Genomic DNA, 23,719 nt, shown 5'->3' with positions numbered 1-23,719 from the left:
GGAGGGTATAGTCAGTAGTGTCAGAGATAGCCAGTCAGTCTGTCTGACCATTTAGTGATCAGGAGAACGCTGGCACCTGTGCAGAAGTATCAGTGATTGATACTAGCATGACAAGGTTTGAAGAGTGCAATGGGGCCTCGGGAAGTGAACTCATGGAAGTCATTCCCAGAGCTTCACTTGGAGGGGGAAAAAAAAAGTCACATGGTGACTGGTGGGCGATACACTTCTAGGAATGACTTTTTTTTTTTTTTTAAGATTTTATTTATTGAGAGAGAGAGTGAGCTTGAGAAGGGGGAGCTATAGAGGGAGAGGGAGAAGCAGGCTTCCCGCTGAGCAAGGAGGCTGATGCAGGGCTTAATCCCAGGATCTCGGGATCATGACCTGAGCCCAAGGCAGACACTTAACAGACTGAACCACCCAGGCATCCTAGAAATGACTTTCTAAATACGGAGTGATATGGAAATTTATATTCTAAGGAGACAAAAACCAATGGACAGTTTCAGATTGGAGATAGATAAAGAAAGCACATGTGGATCTTGGCGGAAGCCTGAGGTTTTTATCAGAAAGACAGGTTGATAAATTAGTCTTGACTTACAACAGTGCTTCTCAACCTAGGGTGATTTTGCCTCCCAGGAGATATTTGGCAATGTCTGGAGATGTTTTTGCAAATACATGCATGTGGGGGGCTACTACTGGCATCTGATGGGTGGAAATCATAGATATTGCTAGCCATATAGAATGCAGAGGACAATCCCCACCCCACCAAACGATTATCTGGCCAAAAATGTCAGCAGTGCTGAACTTAGAGCAGTGCCCCTCTACGTCAGTGAGGGATACAGAGAAGTTGATAGAGTGGAACTCTAGAAATTACAGATACCGTTATGTCCTCCAAAACATACAGGAGGTCCACTTCAAAAGTGGAAATCAAAGCAGTTAGAAAAATAGTGACCATTAGAGCACCTGTAAGGGTAGTAGGAGCAGGAACTCATTTGGAACATAAAGAGGTTCATAAGTAGTGCTGAGAGCTGCAATTTGGATGCCCTAAAAATGTAAGCGGCATAATTCTGTGTAGTTGGATTTTTTTTCTTCAGTAGCGCTCAGGATCCCGGCCATAGCAGTGGAGAAGGCATATTTGGCATGATAGGTAGTTGGGGCAGTTGAGAAAGTGATCAAGCACAAGAGGATAAAAGATATGATTGTGTTGTTAAGAGAGTCACTGGGGTGACAGACACGCCACAGAGGGCCCACCAGATTGGAAAGGGCATGGAATCAGAAGAAGACTGGCCGCCTTAGAAAACAGCATTCTCTGCAAGATTGCAGGAAGCCGCGTACACCCTGGAGGAGGCATAGTGTCATAAAGAAGCTAACAAGCCAGAACTGTGGTCTGTAAGCCCGCAGACACTTTTGCTTATTTAATACTTCAGATGTCCAGCAACCCGAGGGTCTGATAAATTCAGAGTGTGTGTAAGAGATGAAGTGCTATTGAAGGATACATGATTCAAATTGAAATGGCCAAGGAATTAGGACCCAGAGCAGTGGACATGTTGTACTCTTCGATTTTCAAGTTCTGGGATTGTTGCAAGGGTTGGAATGCAGGGGACACTGGGAAAGCAAGAGCTTAAGTCCTTGGTGTCTCACCCGACTACACATTGAAATCAACTAAGAAATTTAAGAAATCAATACTGAGGCATGTCCCCATACCGACAAAGTGATTGAATTGGCCTAGAATGGGAGCTCAGCATGGGTAGATTTCAAAAGCTTTCCAGATTGTTTTAATGCGTGGCCAACATTGAGAACCATTATGTGTTAGAGTGACTGTAAGGTCTGAAGGTAACAGCTACAAAGACAAATAAGAGATGGTCTAGGCAGGTGTCAAGGCATCCAAGGAGGAGTGCTTTGAAAGTATAATAGCCTGTGGGGCACCTGGCTGGCTCAGTTGGTAGAGCATGCAACTCTTGATCTTGGGGCTGTGAGTTCAAGCCCCTGTTGGGTGTAGAGATTACCTTAAAAAAAAAGAAAGAAAGAGAGTATAATAACCTAAAATTAGCAACAGAGAGCTAAGAGGGGGCCAGTGTTAACTCCAGATCCCTGGGGTTCATGATTGGGTTATGTGAGAACAAATAGCCTGTGCTACAAAGAACTGACAAAAAAAAAAGTTTCTAGGTAAAGCGCCAGTTTCAAATACAGCAAGGACATATGGCAGTGGTTGCCTGTGACAGTATGGGGACAACAGAGGATACAGTTCAAAGGATTGTTATGGAATTTGGGCACATGTTGCATGTGTAACATTATCCATTGTTTGGAAGTGAGCACCAGATTTAAGAATTTAAGGAGATACTGATGTAAACTTACAACCTAAAGACATTTAATGCAATGAAAGCATTTATAACATTAACACAGGGACTCATTGTAACAGCTCACAATATTCCTAGTCTGTGTCAAGAACTGTGTGAGATGCTATGAAAGACATAACGTTTACTTACAGTGACTTACTAGTATCCCTGACTCCACATCGTGCTGACCTTTGAAATTTGGGTTACTCAACCCCACGTCTATGTGCAGTAGCCTTGAACTCTTTCTGCCTCAGCTGGAGGAGGAGCTAGAAGGAACTTGGTCAGTATCTTACTGGCTGCCTGGGAAGTTGGTACTGCCCCTTCCTCTTCCTGATGTCCCTGTAGATAGAGACCTCTTACCTGCTTCTCAGGTCCCTGGTTCTCACTACCTCGGCCACCCCTCCTCCACTTAGAAGAACTCACTGCATCGTAGTCTTTGCTGATTTTTTAGTGTTGTGTACTTTTTCCTCTCACAGACTGATCTCTGTATTTAATGTATACCTTTATATTTATATCCCAGTGGACCAATTCTTCAAATATCCATCTTGACCCTAATCTCACTGCTGCCCTCACTAATTCTAAAAAGAGTTAAAGGAACTCACAAGACATGCAATGTAAAGCATTTTAGAACTTAAAATAGGTAAAGCAAGGAAGTTGCAGAGGATAGGACTCCATGTGGGCAAAGGAGTAGTAAAGTTCTCATGGGTGAGAAGGAACTCCAATGGCCTTTAGGGTTTAAGTTGCATAGATATCTTTTGTTGAAGAGCATGATTTGATCTGCTTGGTCTGAATCCATGTGTTACAATAGAATCCTACATGGTTTTCTTCTTAGGGATGGAGGTACCAGGTGTGTAGTTAAATAATGTTTGACTTCTCTCTACAGGAAAATATCAAGAATGATCTCTGCTTATAAAAAGAAGAAACAGTAATGTTGTCCCAAGTAATTAAAATGCCTTGGGTTCACTCTGAGTCATGATGCCAACAGCCAGCCTTAAGAAATGTGTCACTGGGCTTCCTTAGCACCTGGCATAGTTGCATTTCTTCAGTTGCTTTCCTTTATCAGGATATATATGGTTTGATTTTATCAAGATCCTGCCACAAATTCTATCAAATGTTTAATTTCAAGAGCAAGTTTTATATTTATTATCATATAAAAGATATGTTTAAAAAGAAGAACATGAAAAGTAGTCTTTTATGTTAAGTGCCTAGAATTGGGGAGGGGAAGGTTCTATGTTCTTAGACTGACAGAACTGGCGACCTGGAAGGAACCCTAGAGATCATCCACAGTGATTCTAGTCAGTCCCTTCATTTTACGGATAAGGAAATCAAGATCCAGAGAACTTGTAAGAGTTTTGTTCAGGATGACTCCTAGCTGAGAGCTGGGCCTTCATGTTGTCAGACCAGTGCCCTTTTGTCCCTTATACTAGTCCGCAGCACGGACAGCTGCCCTCCGCACAGCCAGCCACAGTTTGTGTCACACCAGCTTCCACATTCCTGTGAATATCTGCTTCGTGGTGTTCGTCTCCATGTGTAAGTTTTTAGAATTGTACTCTCTGTACTTTTTAAGGAAAAAAGGAAACCTCAGTAGTTTTCTTTCTTCTTTAAATTTTCTCTATTCAAACTATAGAATAAGAAGTAAAATTATACCTTTTTAAAAGCTTGGCAGCTGCTGCATCCTATAAGTCCTTCCAAGTGGCACACACCTGTCCTGTTGCTGCTCATGCCAGGCACCTTCCAGCTTTTCATCGAGTTCACTGCAGTGTCAGTGGGTGACGGCATCGTCGGGCTCTCCCAGGGCAGGTGGCGGGCACAGGGCTAGAGGCGGCAACTCTCCGCGATAGGCCAGAAGGTCCCCAGACACATCAGCGATGACCTGTGGTGCAGGGGAGAGAGAGGAGAATGCTTTCCTCAAGCTCACTCCACGACATTTGTAGCACGAGGTGCTGTAAATTTGCATCTAATAGAAGGAAGAATATTGGTGCTATCAGGGAGAGGAAAAAAACCGAGATTTGAAAAAAAAAAAAAATAGTGCTGATGGCCTTGGTTTATTTGTGTTTGTATTTTGGATCTTGTTTTCTTAGGCTCTTTATTTTTGCCAGCCTAAGCATGAATCTATGTCATCCATTTATTTGGGTAAGAAGGTTGTTAAAATTCCTGTTTTAAAAAATTTTTTAATGATTTTAAGTTGTTTTACTATAAAAGCAATATATGCTCATAGTTTTAAAATTTTAACCAATAAACAATAGTGTAAATAAAAAATAAAACCCCTCTGTCTGGCTAATATTTGTGTTCATTCTAATAGTTTCTTCCATGTCCTGTTAAAAATGTTGTCTGCAATATGATCTCCCTGATATGAGGGAGAGGAGATGCAACATGGGGGGTTGAGGGGGTAGGAGAAGAGTAAATGAAACACGATGGGATTGAGAGGGAGACAAACCATAAGTGACTCTTAATCTCACAAAACAAACTGAGGGTTGATGGGGGGAGGGGGTTGGGAGAGGGGGGTGGGGTTATGGATATTGGGGAGGGTATGTGCTATGGTGAGTGCTGTGAAGTGTGTAAACCTGGCGATTCGCAGACCTGTACCCCTGGGGATAAAAATATATGTTTATAAAGCTGTAAAAAAAAAAAAAAAAAAAGGAAAGGATGAATACCCAAGTTTTGTAGCAACATGGACGGGACTGGAAGAGATTATGCTGAGTGAAATGAGTCAAGCAGAGAGAGTCAATTATCATATGGTTTCACTTATTTGTGGAGCATAACAAATAGCATGGAGGATATAGGGAGATGGAGAGGGGAAGGGAGTTGAGGGAAATTGGAAGGGGAGGTGAACCATGAGAGACCATGGACTCTGAAAAACGATCTGAGAATTTTGAAGGGGTGGAGGGTGGGAGGTTGGGGGCACCAGGTGGTGGGTATTGTAGAGGGCACGGATTGCATGGAGCACTGGGTGTGGTGCAAAAATAATGAATACTGTTATGCTGAAAAAATAAAAAATTTAAAAAAAAATGTCTGCATATGAACACACATGTCTTTATTCATGTATGTTCTTTTTTTTCAATGAAACTAAGATCATACTTAATATTCTAATTTTTTCTTCCACCAATATATCCTGGATATCTTATTAGCATGGGCTAATGAGAAAATGACTCGTTTTCTTTTTTAATTCCTAAAATGCCCAGTATTTTTAGATTTCTGAAAATTTTTTTTTCTTTTCCTAAAAATGAAACCCGAAGCAGAAAAGTACCTTCTATTCTACAAAGGTTTCAACACTGATACAACTAGGTATGTTTTTGTGTAAATGCCAGACACAGAGTAGTAATTATTCATAAGAATGTTAGATTATTTCTGAGCGTAGAGACATTACTGTCATGTTGTTTGCTTTTCTCTAAAAAGTCATTAAAAGAATAATATTTAATAGTTTTGCTTATTTCGAGATGACTCTAAAAATATCCATTACAGCTCAGCTCCTCCCATGAGGAGAGTATTAATTTTAATTGTTTTCAGTATTTTACTTAGCATCTAGATTCAGAGTAGGCAGGGCTTATTCAAAAAAGCTGACCCCTAGGGACGCCTGGGTGGCTCAGTTGGTTAAGCAGCTGCCTTCGGCTCAGGTCATGATCCCAGCGTCCTGGGATCGAGTCCCACATCGGGCTCTTTGTTTGGCGGGGAGCCTGCTTCTCCCTCTGCCTGCCATTCTGTCTGCCTGTGCTCGCTCGCTCTCCTCTCTCTCTGACAAATAAATAAAATCTTTAAAAAAAAAAAAAAAAAAAGCTGACCCCTAAACCAAAGTGCAGACTCCAGTTTTATGCGGGAACAGCTTTTTCTTGTCTAGTCCATACCAAAACAGAAAACCCAGAGGCATCAGTTAACTCCATGGTAATTCCCCTTCCAGCCAAGCCATACAACGCACACGGGATTTTATGTTGGTAATTCTCTCAACCTCTCAGAAAAACAGTAGGCGGTAAATAAGTTGCCTTCAAGGTGCTTGTGTCTGTCTTCCTGTACAGAATATCTGATTTTCATTTACCTTCTTCATGCCCAAAGGAGTCACAATTCATTAAGCCTGGATTCATTGTCCTCTATGTCGTCATTTTCACAAGTCACTTCATACAGAAAAAAAATTTCCATTTACTGGTCCTTCTACCAGGAGTGCCATCTGAATTATTTTTAACCATAGAAACAATATGATTTTATTGTGTTAAATCCAACAACCTGTTTATAATGATTATGGCTATTTTTGGCATCTTGAAGCACATTTTCCAAAATATCCAAAAGTTAATGTACACTAGATCATTTAAAATACAATCATAACTTTATTGCCTCTTTCCTCTATTGCTAAAGAATAATACTGCTATAGCACCACATTTTTCTGCCCACAGGTCCTGTCCTTGTGCTTTAATAAAACCAACTTTCTGTACCAAAAAAAAGAATACCAATTTATGTCTTTTTTTTAACTTTAGTAATTCTGTTTATCAAAGAAACTACAGGTGATTTATCTCTAATTTGTTATATTGGGTAGATAAAAGTTAATTTATGTTTGCATTTGTTTCAAAATTTCAGGAATGTTTGAAGTTTTCTTCCTTCATCTGAAGAGAACTAAACCAAAATCGTAACTTCTAGTGAATATAAAACCAAAGTTCTAATTTGTGTCCCATGAAGAATCTCAATGCAGACAATATTGATATATATATTTTTTATAATTTGTTTCAATAACTTGTAAGTATTTTGAGAAAACGATATTAATTTCAAAAGCCATTATTTACATATGAACATTTTCTGTTAGTCTAGAGAAAGAACGTGTCTGCAGAGAGAGTGAGTGGACCCTGGTGATGGGACAGCAAAGCATGCCCGAGTCACCTCACGCCCAGGGACTCTGCCCCCAACAGTAATGTCCCTAGATGTTCATCTACCGAGAAACTTGAAAAGCCTCCAGAATCTCTTACCCTGAAAGGAAACCATAGTATATTTGACACATGTACCTCAGCCCTGGCTCCGTCTCTTCCCCTCAGCAGCTGTGTTGCTTGCTATTGGGGCAGTTTCCCTCCATGTCTCCAGGACCGTCTGACCTTCAGCAGGATGAGACCACACTGACAACTTGTCTACTCAGTTTATCTAGCCTGAGGCCCAGGACCTAGATAATTGTCAGTGCCAGGTAAAGGGGCTATGAGAGAATCCCCCTGCAGCCTCGCCTCTACTATATCTGAGTATACATAAAAGGTTTAAGATAAGTGATATTATACTAGGTCAAATCAATATTCCACTTGGCCCATTGCTCTATCTTACTATAACTTTAAGGGTTGTTTGATAGAATAATACGGTGTTTGTTCTTCATGATGATATTTTCAAAGGTTAACCTAAATGTCAGCAACATCCCTCTAGTAATCTTTCACAGATCTAAAATGTATAAGATATTGTTGGAAGAACTTGCCATCAGTCATTCCTAGTTGTAAATTGTCCTTTAGATAGTGGCAGAATTGATTATTATCAGTCACCCTATCTTCTGACTTGACCAGCAACATGTCCTTTTTTCTAAAGGTCTCTGATACCCTAATTCTCCTGTCCTCTTGTCTGGTCAAGTATTCCAAGGTTTCTCAGCCTTGGCGCCCTGGCATTTTGGGCTAGATAATTCTTTGCTTGAGGAAGTATGTTGTGTATTATAGGATGTTTAGCAGTGTTCACTAATCCACAAGGTGCCACAACTTGTGGCAGCTTTTTCTAGTTGTGACAATCAAAAATATCTTCCAGACATTGCTAAATTCCCCGCTGGGGACAAAATCATCCCTTCCAGTTGAGAACTACTGCTCTATTTTAATTTTTAAAAAATACAGTACATATGTTATGTATATATGTGTGTATTTCCTTAAATTAAATTTTTAATTTAAGGTCCTATTGTTGAGATTTGGGCTTCATTTTTCCATTTCTGGCAAATATATGAGTACTGGTGCTGGGGTTAGACGATCCTTCTTAAAAATAATAACCTCACATGAAAATGTATCCAGCAGAGTCAACATGAAGAATATATATAAAACGCTTCCCACTTACATGTAGATAGCTCTTGACGGCCATTTATTTCCTTTGCCTTAGAAATTCTCTGGATGCTAATGTTCTTGTCACTGCTTAGCAGTCCCAGTAATGCCGTAATGCTCTCTGATTTTAACATGGTTCTCCTTCAGTTGACATACAAAGGAAGAACCTTTTTTTTAATTTAAAAGTCTCTTTTATCCACACAAACCCAGCATACAATACAGCACATTGAAACAGATTTGTTTTTATCACTCTTCTGCAAAAATTTTGTGCTTAATGAGACTTTTCTTTCTTTTTACCCCTATTTATGCTTCCCCATCACTATGGGTATGTTGAATTAGCAACCTCTGTTAAATACTGCTGGGTCTTACACAAAGAAAGTATAGAATGCTGGAACGTCCGGAGGTTGACATCTGCTGTGTAAGAAAATCTTCTCTGCCCATGTGATACCAGTTCGCAGAGTCACTGACTAGAAAGCAGCAGCATCCCCAAGATAACTGTAGAAAAACATGCCTAAGCCAAGATCATGAGACCAAATATTGCCCTGTCTTAAACTCACTAACAGGTCTAAGTCTAAATTACATTTCAAATTGAATTTTCCCATATGAGCAATCTTACAGTGTGGATCACATTTTTTATCACAACTCTCGTAATTATCACGAACACCATATAATGTTATTCAGTCTATTAGAGCTAATAAAGTTTACATTGTAAATATTGTTAAAACAAGAGTGTGGTTTGTTCTCAAGTACACATAGTAGATATAAACCTATTAAAAAGATATAAACAGCAAAGTTAAAAACAACAAGTTAGGGCGCCTGGGTGGCTCAGTGGGTTAAGCCTCTGCCTTCGGCTCAGGTCATGATCTCAGGGATGTGGGATCGAGTCCCGAATCGGGCTCTCTGCTTGGCAGGGAGCCTGCTTCCTCCTCCTCTCTTTCCGCCTGCATCTCTGCCTACTTGTGGTCTCTCTCTGTCAAATAAATAAAAAAAATAAAATCTTATTAAAAGAATAAAAGTTAAAAACAGCATCACTGAACAATTTTGTTTTGTATGGATATATGTGCATATGTATGCATATTGAAATGAGGAGTAAGGAATCATTCATTTAGACTGCAGACTGCCCAGAACCTCCACTTAGAGGAATGCTTTTCCCCCATAATCTCATGGCATATTGTTTTTCTCTTACTACATTTATCAGCTGCTACCTCAGTGCCAAGGTATTTGTATATACATTTGCCCTCACTAAATTATGAGACACAGCCTCACTATGTCTATTTAGTGTTGTTTATCCAGAACCCTAGAAACTTCTAGGGAAATTGAAATCCTTGATGGGTAGGTCTAGTAAGAATCAGGATTAAAAGCAAGAAGGGAAGAAAGCAAGAAAGGGAGGAGATATGACAACAACCCATGCTTATCGATTGCTAAGCTGTACTCACTAAGTCAGTCTCAGACACCCACATCAAAGATTAGTCCTTAGCTCTCCTACCTCAACAAATTGCCAACTCCATATATGCCAGATTAATAGTTGTCAAAGTGCTAGGCCTCAGATTCACCTTGGGCACTTGTGTAAAAATCCTGGTGCCACATCCTATCCTAAACATATTTCTGAAAGCCTCCTTGGTGGATGCAAGAGTTACACAATTTGCTAGAGAGTGCCCTTCCAGTCTCGTTGGAGGAATAACATACCTATTTCAGATCCCATAATCTCAGAATATAAACTCTGAGTTGACCTGACTCTACAGCAGCTTCCAAAACGTTGCACATAGCTGTGTGAAACCAGTGGGAATCAACTTCCCAGTAGCCCTATTCCCTCCAAAGCCCCCCACCTTAGTACTCTACATGTAGAATAGTCTCAGTAAATGATTATGATTTGGGTGAGACAGAGGTCCCCAAAACTCCATAGGTATATCAGGAATAAGAAGGTAGCAATGAAGAACTGTAAATTAGTAATTTGGCGGATACGCAGAAGCCATGTGGAAAAACATAGGGTGGATTCTCACTGTTCCCAGTAGTTATGTTCTCTGAAGTCATCATGAACACTGAATCAGTGCTACTAGCAAATATACAGGATTATGTTCCTGTGAACCTCTGGTTATAACATTTTCATCAACCGTTATAAAATGTAAAGGCACTTTAACATATATTGTTGATTCGTTAAAGGTGAGCTATCCAGCAGTACTAGAATTTGTGCCTGAACAAAGCTCAAACTGACACATGTATTTTATCTAAGGCATATCAGGCTCCCTGCATGTAGTCACACTAGACAACACTTCAGCCCATTGTTTAGGTATCTTTTAAACCACAGAATCACCAACAAAACTCAAAACTGTAACAAACGTAGGGATACGTATTTACAGTATGGAAGCTGAATTAGAGTATTTGAAACATGCTAAAGCATTAGAAGTTTCTAGGGTTCCAACCTCGGCTGGGCCACTAGGACTTGGGCAGCTCAGATTTTCAGCACTCAGCCTGTGTCCGTGCGTTCCAACGGCTATAGAATGCACCACGGGCTTTGATCTGGGCTTACAAATGAGCTGCAGTGAGGAGGTGAATTTGCAAACAGGCAATCCACAAATAATGAGGCTCAGTTGTGTTTTAAAGCTATTAAAAGTACATAGCTGTTTCGGAAAACCCATTAAGTCTTCATAATAAAGATGAAGGAGAAGTTCAGGCAAAGGGAGTTGGTTCAAAAGGAAAAAAAGAATAACCTGCTACTTCTAGCGTGGCTCATGTGTCCGACTGTTTTATTTCTTTCTAACTTTCTGGATGGAAATAAAAGGGCTAAAAGTTCCTTGAAGGTGGGAACCATGTCATGTTCAGAATCAAATTCCCAACATTTAGTGAATGTTTGTTGAGCGACGGAAAGATCCCGTAGACAAGTAGGATCAGCTGCACTGAAAACTGAGGTCATTACAAGACTTCCAAGTCAGCCCTGCCCCACACCAGGGTCCTCTGGCGCTGGTGCTGCACGCCGAGGATGTTCCGCCGTGCAGGGAGGGCTGCGATGGACTTTGTAAAACCTTTAGGTCTCCGTCAGTCTCTCCAGGTTCATTCCTTAACTCCCATCTCTAGGGAATAGTCCTGTCCCAGAAGAGGCAGTGGATGACCCGAATGGTTCTGTAGTCTGCAGGAATTAGATGGGGATGGCATTATGATGTTTCCTGCCTTCCTGCTTATCTGCAGTCATTTTTCCTTCTCCCTGAATCAGGTCACTTGGGCCACTAGGACATAAATCCACGGAAGCAGCAATTATTTACCAGTTTGATGCCAGACACTTGTAGTATTTGGAGCGCATGACTGAGCCTCCTTCTCTTACCAGTCCCCAGGTCGGGGGGCAAACTAGTTGCCCGTTTTTTGTACTTAGCCTCTGGAATTTTATCAATGCCAAAGAAAGTCACGTGATTGTCTTGGGTGTCTGTGTCATTCTTGTGATGGATTCCCAGTCTCATTGGGGCTCTTGGTCTCCATCATCGTTTTTGTTCTTCCTGACTGACTGCCTACCGTCACAGTACTGTCCACGTTCCTTGGGTCCCTAACCTTACTCCAAGTTGACTTTGTCTCTTCTTCCTGAAGAGAAGTTATCCAGCATGAATGTCCTCTACTTCTCGTCTCTCCTTCCTCTCTATTTCTGTTAATTTCACCTTTCTTCTCCAGCCGCTTTCAGATCTCACAGAAAGAAGCACCCTTCTTTCTATAGCTGACCCCTCCACTTGTAATTTTGGTCCTCTTCCCCCTCCCACATCCTTCTAGCTCTCCCCCATCAGGGAGAGCCAATGTCCTCATTCTTCCACTCCTCTGGCATCTTCATTATTTATTCATTTCTCTCCTACATACTGAAACCCTACTGTTTTCCCAGGCACTGTGATGGAATGTTATCTGTATGGTAGAATGGCAAATTAAACACACAGCCTCTCCACTTATAGAAGTTACTGTCTAATGAGTGAAAGTCACTGAAATTAGTGAGTCACAGAGGGAAGCATAGAAGCAATGAGAAGACAGTGAAGGGAAACTATGAGGCCATGTGGTGAGAAGTAGATGGTTAGTTTTTATGAGGAGGATACATTTGAGGCACTAGCAACCACAGGTGCAAAAGCCCTAAAGTGGCCAGAAATGCTCATCAGAAAAATTGAAAAGCCGGCTGGTCACAGGGGGAAGGGACAAGGGATGAAGTACAGAGTGGAGGAAGGACCAAACCCAGCAGTTAACAGACAGTGTGAAGAAATACTCCGTACCCTCAGTGTTCTAGGCCATTCACACCACCATCTCTCTGCTGTTTCTCTCTTTCCTTTTGTAACGCTGCACTTAGAGCTCCTTCCTCCTTCTCTGGCTCAGCCTGCCGCCATAATACAAGCCTTCTCTAGCAAACATGCTGCTGTTATATATTGTTATATATTTTTCTCTAATGTATTTTTTTTTTCTAGATTATCCCTTCTACCCCCAAGTTTTAGCTAATAGTTTGGTATTTCAGATGTATCAAATCCTACTTCTGTAACTCTGGCCCTATCCTAAATCCCCAGGTCGAATTCTACCTGCCTCCCAGAAATTTTTGTGTAGATTATCCTTCTGGAATCTCTGGCCTCATATGCCCATCATCTGCTTTCGTCTTGAGGGAGTTCGCTCTTGAAAGAGCTGGCAGATAGTCCAGCATCGGGATTTTGCAGCACAAGAGGATGATAGACTTCCACACGAAATGCAAGAACTAATAGAAATGGTCCCTGACCTAAGCTTAGTGAGGTCAGGAGAGCTTTCCAGAAGAATCGGTTTCTCAGGAGAGTTTCATGGAAGGAAGGGCATTCCTGACAGACTGAATCTATACTAAGGCAGGGTGCACGGGGACACCATAAAAATTTCATCATGGCTTGTGCTTGGGATGCAAAGTTTAAAAACAATCTGCTGAACCTGAACAAATGGGCAGGATTAAGAAGGTCCTTATATGGCATGTTAAGAAGCTGGGTTTTATCCTGGAGGTCGTAGGGAGCCGCTGAAGAAGATAGCATGATCAAATGGGTTATTTCAAAAGCTCGCTCTAGGGGCACCAGGGTGGCTTGGTCAGTTGAGCATCTGACTCTTGGTTTTGGCTCAAGTCATGATCTCAGGGTCATGAGATCAAGCCCTACTTCGGTCTCCATGCGTGCTGGGTATAAAGGCTGTTTAAGATTCTCTCTCCCTCTCCCTCTGCCCCTTCCTGCCTCGCTCCCTCTAAAAAACAAACCGAAAAAGCTCACTCTAGAAGCTTCGGGAAAAAGCAGTACTGAAGGAACTAAGCAGGAGAAGCTGTTGCAATAAACTAAGCCAAACGCAGCGAGACCCTAGGGCATGGTGACTAAATGTGAAGGCAAAGGAGAAATCTGGGTTTCTGACTGGACTATCTCGGTGTGTAAGAGTTTGAGACTCACAAATTTGCCAGGATCTGTGCAGCAACCTGTTGCAGACATCTTGCTGGCTTCTGAGGAAGTCAGGAGAGATTTGCTGAGAACTCAGACTGGCTAGGTAGTTTTGATGAAACTAATTATGTTTCAGAAAAAATCATGTTTATAAAATGTGCTGAAAAGTGGCGATTTCCAAATCGTCTTGAAGAATACTTGAGATCTGGTTTCATGGTATTTATTTGGAAGCCATTAGCCTAAACACACTGGTTAAATGCATGGGAACAGAAGAATATAAAGAATGGAAAGGACAAGGGGCAGATGTATTAGGGATGCCAGTTTTGTTTTTTTTTTTTTTTAAGATTTTTATCTATTTATTTGACAGAGAGAGATCACAAGTAGGCAGAGAGAGGAAGCAGGCTCCCCGCTGAGCAGAGAGCCCGATGCAGGGCTCGATCCCAGAACCCTGAGGTCATGACCTGAGCCGAAGGCAGAGGCTTAACCCACTGAGCCATCCAGGTGCCCCGTGATGCCAAGTTTTTTAAAGAGTGAACTGAGAGGAGGGAGCACGGTATGGACATTGCCATGACCTCTGGTCCCAGCCTCCAGCAGTCTTCGATCTTCCATTCTCCAGCCTTTAATTCACCTGTACCCTCGGGCACCTGGGTGGCTCAGTACTTTGGCGTCTGCCTTCGGCTCAAGTCATGAACCCAGGGTCCTGGGATTGAGCCCCCCATCGGGTTGCCCGCTTCTCGGGAAGCCTGCTTCTCCCTTTCCCACTCCCCCTGCTTATGTTCCCTCTCTTGCTGCGTCTCTGTCAAATAAATAAAAATCTTTTAACAACAACAACAACAAATGTACCTGTTCCCTGCCTACCAGAGAGGAGATACCTTGCTAAAATAGAGATCAAGTCCTGTGACTTACCAGCTCAGAAATCTTAGTTGGCTCTACATTTGTCTATAAAGTTCAAATCTCATAAATGTTTATCTAGATCCCACACCTTAAAGATTGAATTGAATTCCAACCTACTTTTCTTCATCTTCTAAAACAACCTCCTGAGTAGGCTGCCCAGCACACATTCCTCAAACCTTTTCTCACCCTGTTTTCTTGAACTTTATAGTTTCGTGTGCTTCTGCAGTTATCAGAATTTCAGTTCATCCTTTTAATATCTCTCTAAATGCTCCCTCTGCTATGAATCCTTCTCAAAAACCTCAAGTTACAATTCGAGGCTACTGTTTATTTCCACACATTTTCTTTTTACCTTTATCGTAACATTTATCCCTTTCTGCCTTGCTGGTTGTAGCCACAGCTTTTGCCATTAGATCGTAAACTCTTTACTCTTAAAGCCTACTCAGCTTCGTACTCCCAGCACTTCTAACACAATTCCTCCCTTACAGAATGCGGTTTCATAAATATCTGTTGTTGTTTTTTAATTGGCACAGTTAATACCAAAAACTACAAGTCAGGGGGCGCCTGGGTGGCTCAGTGAGTTAAGCCTTTGCCTTCAGCTCGGGTCATGATCTCAGGGTCCTGGGATCGACCCTGCATCGGGCTCTCTGCCCTCTCTACCTGCCTCGCTGCCTACTTGTGATCTCTCTCTCTCTCTCTCTCTCTCTCTCTGTCAAAAAAAAAAAAAAAAAAAAATCCCAGAACTCCAAGTCATGAACCAAGATGAAGACCTTTGCTTTTTGTTTTAATATACTTCTAGAAACTGCATCTTCATGCAGGGGACTATTCTGTCCTTAAGGAAAAGCATTATAATTCATCATATAAAATTCACATAATCAGTAATAAATTCTAAAATCAAAGAACAGCAAACTTATATAAATATATAAAATTGTAAAATCGTGTTCCTGGAAACAGAATTTTAGCAACAGAGGAAATCTGGAAGAGCTTGTCTAATCCAGTGGTCTATAAACTCTCTTCCATAGACTCCTACTCTTTAGGGCTCTGGGGAGTAGGGCTGGCCACCAAACCTAGCTTCACCTAGAGTAATTCTCTGCTTAGGGGGTTTTATATGAGCCTTTCAAGCAAAACAGTTCTGAAAAATAGTTTTGCTGTTAAATCAGTTTGGAAAAACAGAATTGTAGCCTTCCACTACTTCTGTAAGCTTGGTGACTCTGGGCCTCCATTTCTTCATCTGTAAAATACAAGAATGGTGCTATGGTCATTCATGCTTTTATGCTGAGCCCCATCTGTTCATTTTCAAGTAAAAAACAGATCCCCAAAGAAGTTAAGTTGCTTGTGCTTAGGCCACAGAGAAAGTTAATGACAGAACCAAGACTGGAACTTAGCCACCAGCTCTGGCGGTGGTGGTTTTCCTCTCTCTCTTTTTTAAAAATTCCTGAAAAGTGGGTATAAGTAAATTATAGGTACTAATAATATAGGCAAGATAGAAGATATCAGAAGGTATTATAAACAGCATGTATATATAGAGCTATACAATATCATAAATTTGCCTTATTTAAAGCTCACTGGTATGCTAGCTACAACAGACATTGATTGAACATTTACCTAATTTTACATTCGTTCCTCAAGTTTACAGAAATTTATGGGTGAGTTGTCTGCATGGCCCATTTTTCTTTTACAAAGCTATTTATGAGTAGTTTTCTTCTTGGTGAATCTCCATGTGCTGAGTGGAGGCACTTAAAATCACGCCATTAATCATTCCTCTCATGTTTTAAGTCTCACTGCATCTAAGTACAAAAGCATCACTGAGAAGCTGTGAGGGTTTGGGAAACAGGAGTCTCCGGATTCTGGTCCTTTCATTCATCTCCTTTGCTTTGCTCATCTTCCTCTCTTCATCCCCTCCTCCTCAAATCAAGGGTTTCCGTGAAGAGAAAACGAAGTCACAAAACAACTATGAGAGGTGTACGTGGACGGGAGGGAAAGAAGGGCGTCATGCTCCTAGACCATGTTGATGGTGGGGGGTGGTGCTTATGGGATGATTGTATTATAGCCTTGGGGGCTTTTTTGTTAAAAGAGAAAATGAAAGAAAACAGCTCACAGAGACACCTCCTTCTTCCCCCTTCTTCTGCCTCCATAAGTAACTACTTATATGGTGTGCTGAAACCAAGGAATGAGTGAGTAAAAGTGCTTAGAAGTGGCAAATTGGTCTGAATTAATTAAGTGTCCTTTAACAAATAAGTGTTAAAACTTTGTAATGTGGATACCCTAGTAACTTAGGATTCATAGGTTTTGAACACAAGCCACCTTTGCATCATGAAAAAGGACTTGAATGTGCCAATTACTGTAACACAGTAATACAGTAGGAAAGGTGGCAGGGACACTGTTAAACCCACTAAGACAAACTTTCTGAGGACATGACAACATCCATTTCACATGAACAGATTATTAAAGGCAGGTTTGGTAAGACCTACACGTGGCAGTATGTTGTTACTCATTTGTCAAGCTCACTAATGATTAAAAGTAACATTGGCTTAACAGTGATGTATAATTGTCTGACTTAGTTTCCCTCAACCTCTGGAGTAAGTTCAGATTCTGATTAGAGCTGCTTTGTTGAGGGGTTTTTTGTTTGTTTTTTTTTTTAATTCAGAGTTTTACAAAGTTTCACACATTATACATAGGTTTATGGTAAGACGTTGGTCTTGCTGTGGGCAAAGAGATGAAAGTAATACTTAGACCATGTAAAAAATAAAATTAATGCAATTGCTATGTCTGGAATTTATTTCTTAAGTCTGGGGGAAAACTAAAGAAATTCGGTTATAAACGATGCTCTCTGAGGGTAGATTTTGATGGTTTTTCTTTGCGTCATATTCTATTGGGTTGAGAACAGGTAGACTGTTCTGCAACCTGAATTAGTCCTTGAATTTGAGTTTTTCATGTGTTTGCACTTGTTTTCCCAAATACATTTGAACTGAGATCATCTTCACCAGCAGAGAAAAATCAAGATGTTATGGTTCTTTTGTTGTTTTGTGAAATTGGGTCACTTGCTACAACATCCACCTTTCACCACCAAGTCGTCGTCTTTGATTCTTGTTTTTATGATATGCTTGATTTAAAGGTGTACAGAGAGCAATAATATGACATAATTATGATCTAGAAAACAATATCTTCTTGAAATATTTATGGTAAGTAATACTTGTCTCAAGATAGTCAGTGCCAAATCTTGCAGAAATCTGACTGTGGAGGAGGAAATCTACAACATGAAACAAGCTACAGGAAGAGAAGAACGGGAAAGTAGTAGTGACTCAAACAACGTAAGCCTCAAAGAAAAGGTTGTACTCCTTTTCTTTCATTTTGGTTTTTTGAGTTTTTTTTTTAATTTAAATTTTATTTTAAATAATTAAGTAGATATGACATATTTGTATCTAATTATATGTTATATATTATTTGTATATAACTGAAAACTTTAACATAGGAAAAATGTATATTTTCTATGTGAATTTTAAATGAATTCCTTTCCATGACATGTAATTATCTCTAAAAAAAAAAAAAACTGTAGTCAATTTTATAGCACCATTGGATTGATTTATAAAAGACCATCTTGTGATTATCAAACGCCATTCTCCCACAGTATACTTTCATCTGGAGTTAATGCTCGAATTCTAGAGGAACAAGACACTCTGTATAATCTGGCACCCTTGGAAGTGATTAATAATTTTGTTTTCCTCAGGAAGGTGCCATTAACAAAATATGTACTGAACAGATTTTGTAGAAGACCAAGTTTCCAGACCCAAATTTTTACATTTGGCTCCATGATTATCATCACTATGAAAATATTAAGTGTACCGAAATGATGAGAAAGGAAAGCTGCAATGATGAAAGATAAATTTAGAACTTAAGCAATCTCCTCATAGTGTTTCTCGATTAATTTAGACTGACTCACACCTGACTTACTTGCCACATACCGGAAAACTGACTTTAGGTAGAAAGAGTGTTCCGATGATCTGGAGAACCAGTTCCTTTGTTTTCCATTGGAGTGAATACACAATGCTGATAGACATTTATGTTCAGAACAGGCATGCGCTCTCATTTTGAAAGTTGTAACAGTTGCCTGCGCGGTCTTCTCTGAATCTTTCCTCACCCATTGTTGTTCTTCCTTCACAGCGGCCAGTCAAGGACAAGTCCCAGGATTTCCAATTGGGCTCAGAGTCCATGACACAGTAAGCAGCTTTTCCTCCTAAATAATTTGCAGCGATAAATAGTTATTGTTGTTGTGGTTGTTGTTTTGTTGTTTTTTTTTTGTTTTTTTAAGGGCAATTTCTCTATTTCTCTTTTTACAACATTACATCAAAAGTTAAATTTCAGATCATTGATTTTTGAAAGAGTTAAGCTAGCTGAAGGAGAATATTTTAATGGACTTTGAGGATGTATATATAACTAAGTTACAAGAAATAATATTAAATAAAATTAAAATATCACACTAAATTTTGTTTCTGTGGACCTACTTTGTCTTTTATTTTTGAGTAACATATTTTTTTGAAAGATTTTATTTCTTCGTTTTAGAGAGAGAGAAAGTGTGTGCACACATGTGAGGAGAGGGAAGGGCAAAAGGGAGAGGGAGAGAATCCCAAGCAAACCCTGAGTGCAGAGCCCGAAGGGGCTCAAACCCGTGACCCTGCACTGACACCGTGACCTGAGCCAAAATCAAGAGTCAGTTGTTCAACCAACTGAACCACCCAAGCACCCCTGTTTGAGTAACATTTTTTTCCTTTTAAAGAATTTATTTATTTATTTGACAAAGAGAGAGAGATCACAAGTAGGCAGAGAGGCAGGCAGAGAGAGAGGGAGAAGCAGGTTCCCCGCTGAACAGAGAGCCCAATGCAGGGCTTGATCCCAGGACCCTGAGATCATGACCTGAGCTGAAGGAAGAGGCTTAACCCACTGAGCCACCCAGGCGCCCCTTGAGTAACATTTTTAAATGACATTAACTGAAAACAAGTAGATGGTGTGGTTAAAAAATACATATATGAAATACCTATTTTGAGGCATTAAAGAAAAAAAGCTAATACCCAGAACATTATCATTGTGTATTTTCTACAAAGCGTAATAATATATTTAAACAATTTACTTTGAGGTATTTATTTGAAAGATCACTAGGAAGTCTTTGTATTTTTATTTGGTAGTTGCTCTGTTACTTAATAAATAGAAAATCCCTTTTACTTCAAAAAAATTACATCAAAGATCTTCCCAGAATATTTCTCATTTATTTTAATCACTGCAGATCACTCTGTACCTAACTTTCAGCCCAAACTTCATATTCACACATCACTAGCAAACCATCACAGGAGTTTAACAGCCTCGAACAATCTAGATACCTGTTGTGTCCTCCCATTCAACCACCGCTATCCCCTCATATGCATGAGAGTATGTGCTTACACACGCATGCACCCGGATGATCCCTGCCGAATTTCCTTCAGATAGGTATTTGTTCAAGTTAACCCTGCTATCTGCTTTGACCATTTTTTTTTTTAAGATTTTATTTATTTATTTAACAGAGAGAAACACACAGAGAGAGGGAACACAAGCAGAGGGGAATGGGAGAGGGAGAAGCAGGCTTCCCACTGAGCAGGGAGCCCGATGTGGGGCTCGATCCCAGGACCCTGGGATCATGACCCGCGCCGAAGGCAGAGGCTTTAGCCCACTGAGCCACCCAGGCACCCCCGCTTTGACCTTTTGAAGAATAATATGTCTCTCTCAGTTCAAAAATTCTGAGGTAGGTGACAGTCTAATTTACCGGAATTATCAAATAAACTTGTGCGTTATCTTACAAAATAATGTTTCATTCTATAGATGAAAGACAAACATGATTTTCAAGTGGTGTTTTAAAGTCACAGAATCATGACCTAGAAGATTCCTCAGAAAGTCTCTGTTTTCTAGTCAAGAAAACTAGGGGAAGGCCTTGAGTAAATATCAGCACACAGACCAACACGGGAGAGTCCCAGACTATTGCAGTATCTGTCTGTTTGTTTTTTTAAATCATATTTAGTATTGTCAAGCTTCTTGTATAATTCCATTTTGTTGGAAGCTTAAAAATCTTTCTGAGAGAGGGGCGCCTGGGTGGCTCAGTGGGTTAAGCCGCTGCCTTCGGCTCAGGTCATGATCTCAGGTCCTGGGATCGAGTCCCGCATCGGGCTCTCTGCTCAGCAAGAAGCCTGCTTCCCTCTCTCTCTCTGCCTGCCTCTCTGTATACTTGTGATCTCTCTCTGTCAAATAAATAAATAAAATCTTTAAAAAAAAAATCTTTCTGAGAGAGAAAATCTATTGGTGATGCTCTATCTATAGCCCTGTATGACTTCAGAGCTCAGTCACTCACGTTAATCACATTTGACTCCCACCATTTCGCTGCAGACCCGTATCCTGACCCCTGTCTTACATATGGAGAAACAAGATCTTTAAGGTTGGGACGTGTTTCACGTCACTGTGGGTACTGAGTGGCAGACCCAGTTCCAGAACACAGGTCCTCTGTGTCCTCATCTCCTTTTCTCTCCAGGCTTTCCTGTTGCCAGTTATCATAGGATGCAAGCACACATCCCGGGTCTTTCCAGTTTTCTTTCTTGTTACATCTGCCAGGAAAGTCTTCAGTTCCATTCTCTAAAAGAGTGAAATTTTATATAGTAGTTGATAATACAGTCAAACTCCCCTAAGGAGTTTATACTTAATGACAGATTATATATATAAAAAGTACCCTAGAACAACGAGGACACACTGTTTCAGTGACCAAAAAATAACCACATCTAATAGATTATGGCAACAGTTTTCTTGGTGTTTTTGAGCATGTTTTATAAAAACTTTTAGAACCTTTCCCTCAAATGCAAATGAAAGGCTATAGTCACTCTGACTGCATTGGATACCTATTTTCAAGTGATAACAGAGATCCAGCCACACCACGCTCTCCTGATTAAAGTTTAAAACAAAAACAAAAACAAAAAACAAACAAAAAAAAATGGGGCGCCTGCTTGGCTCAGTGGTAAAGCGTCTGCCTTTGGCTCAGGTCATGATCCCAGGGTCCCGGGATCGAGCCCCGAATCAGGCTCCCTGCTTGGCAGGAAGCCTGTTTCTTCCTCTCCCACTCCCCGTGCTTGTGTTCCTCTCTCACTTTCTCTCTCTCTCTTTCTCTGTCAAATTAATTAAAAAAAAAATAAAATCTTAAAAAAAAAAAGAAAAACAACCCTCACAAAACATTCCAGCTCTAAAGGCTATGAAGGTAGCTTGACTTTTCCTTTTGAGTGTAGAACACTAACCAGGCTGCTGAAAATAAATTTTCATGAGAAGTTCAGATATGTCTAAGTGCTCAAGTTCATCTGCAATCTTCGGGCTTTCCCTATACGAGTAATTTCTTAGAAGTAAAGATGAATTAAGATACATTTCTCATGACCTGTAAACTGTAGGCGAGTTGAATGTGAAGATATGATAGTCCAGTATGTACAAAGTCATTTCTTTATTTCTTTAATTTACCTCGGTGAGTCCATTGCACCCAGGTAAATGGAGAGAGGCTAATTTTTCTGTTCTTTGCAGTCTTGCCATTCAGTTTGCAAAATCTACTTATTTAGTTGGTTGACCAGAATATATAAATAAGCCATGTAGGACTACCTCTTACCACTTCCACTTGAATTTCTTGTCTTGTTTATTCTTTCTTACTTTTTTTTAGAAATGTCAGTACTTCTGTGCAAGTGATTTTTACACATTTTAGTAAAGCTACACTTCTTTTTAAGACTATCAAGGAGAAACTCCAGTAGGTTAACTTAACAAAGGCATTTTCTTAAAAGTCTTAACACTTTCAGTATTTGTACTGCATGCCCTTATGATGTTATTATCTGCTGCCTAAGTCAGAGTTTGTAATAAAATTTATGCAAATATGTTACAGCCCTTAATAAGAAGTATTGGTACTCCTTAGTCATTAATCTGTTTTTAACTAGAATGTGTTTGGGACTTTGTTGTTGTTGTTGTTAACATAGAATGTTCTGAGCACCCGGGTTGCTCAGTGGGTTAAGCCTCTGCCTTCAGCTCAGGTCATGATGTCAGGGTCCTGGGATGAGCCCTGCATTGTGCTCTCTGCTCAGCAGGGAGCCTGCCTCCCCACCCCACCCCCACCCCCCGTCTGCCTCTCTGCCTACTTGTGATCTCTGTCTGTCAAATGAATAAATAAATAAATAAATCTTTAAAGAAAAATAAAAAATAAACATAGAATGTTTTGTTTCATTAGCAGCTTTGATCAGAGAAAAGTTCATTCAGAAGGTCCCTCATATTAAAGTCCTTTATGAACACTCAAATGTGACCTGAATGAATGAATGAAATCTCTTCTTAATATAGTGAAGCCATAGGGATTAATTCTAAGTATCCTGTCAATCCTCCTATCTACTGATTCCATCTTTATAATAATCCTATTCCAGACACGCTCACTTTCTTTTTCTGTCCAGGAGAAGGAAGTAGTTTATCTTTTTCCCTAAAATACCCTATTGTTTGCAACCTTTTTTTTTAAAGTTCATTTTATTTTATTTTATGTTAGTAACATAACATAATTATGTTATGTTAGTCGCCATACAGTCCATCATTAAGTTTTTGATGTAGTGTTCCATGATTCATTGTTTGCATATAACACCCAGTGCTCCATGCAATACATGCCTTCCTTAATACCCACCATCGGGTAACGCATCACCCGACCCCCACCCCTCTGAAACCCTCTGTTTGTTTCCCGGAGTCCGTAATTTCTCATGGTTTGATCTTTATCCATTTTTCAGCCTTTTTCTAACCCTCCCCTTTGTGAGATGAGACCCATCCATGGTCAGGGGTGTGATGTCACAATGTTCTTTATATATTTTAAATATATTCTTCATCAGGTACATGATTTGCAGATATTTCCCTCCGGGCTCCGTTTTTCCTTTTCTTTCTCTTAACAGTAGCTTTCGAAGAGCAAGCTTTATTTCGATGAAGTCCAGTTTATCAGTTTTTTTTTGTCTTATGAATCATGCGTTAGTTATAGTATCTAAGCACCCTTTACCTAAGGTCATGAAAGTTTTCTCCTCTG

At 40.3% G+C, this 23,719-nt stretch overlaps 1 protein-coding gene across 7 annotated transcripts in view; it reads left to right on the top strand.

The window, feature by feature from the left end:
- Nucleotides 1-23,719, top strand: part of AHI1 (Abelson helper integration site 1) — a 214,339-nt gene that overhangs the window by 170,455 nt on the left and 20,165 nt on the right. For 5 of the 7 annotated variants that reach the window (XR_007128105.1, XM_047733429.1, XM_047733430.1 and 2 more), the window contains one exon: nucleotides 18,799-18,854. Coding sequence is in view for 5 of the 7 variants with exons in the window: in XM_047733429.1 (XP_047589385.1) it covers nucleotides 18,799-18,854 (56 nt within the window). In the remaining 2 variants the exon portion in view is untranslated. Of the gene's footprint in view, nucleotides 1-3,216; nucleotides 4,655-18,798; nucleotides 18,855-23,719 lie in introns of those variants that run through there. The other 2 variants (XR_007128106.1, XM_047733432.1) reach the window with 2 other exon arrangements.

Source organism: Lutra lutra, chromosome 6 (genome assembly GCF_902655055.1).
Source record: "Lutra lutra chromosome 6, mLutLut1.2, whole genome shotgun sequence".
Taxonomy (NCBI): domain Eukaryota; kingdom Metazoa; phylum Chordata; class Mammalia; order Carnivora; family Mustelidae; genus Lutra; species Lutra lutra.
Note: the sequence above shows the minus strand (reverse complement) of the source record. Positions and strands in the feature narration are given on the sequence as shown.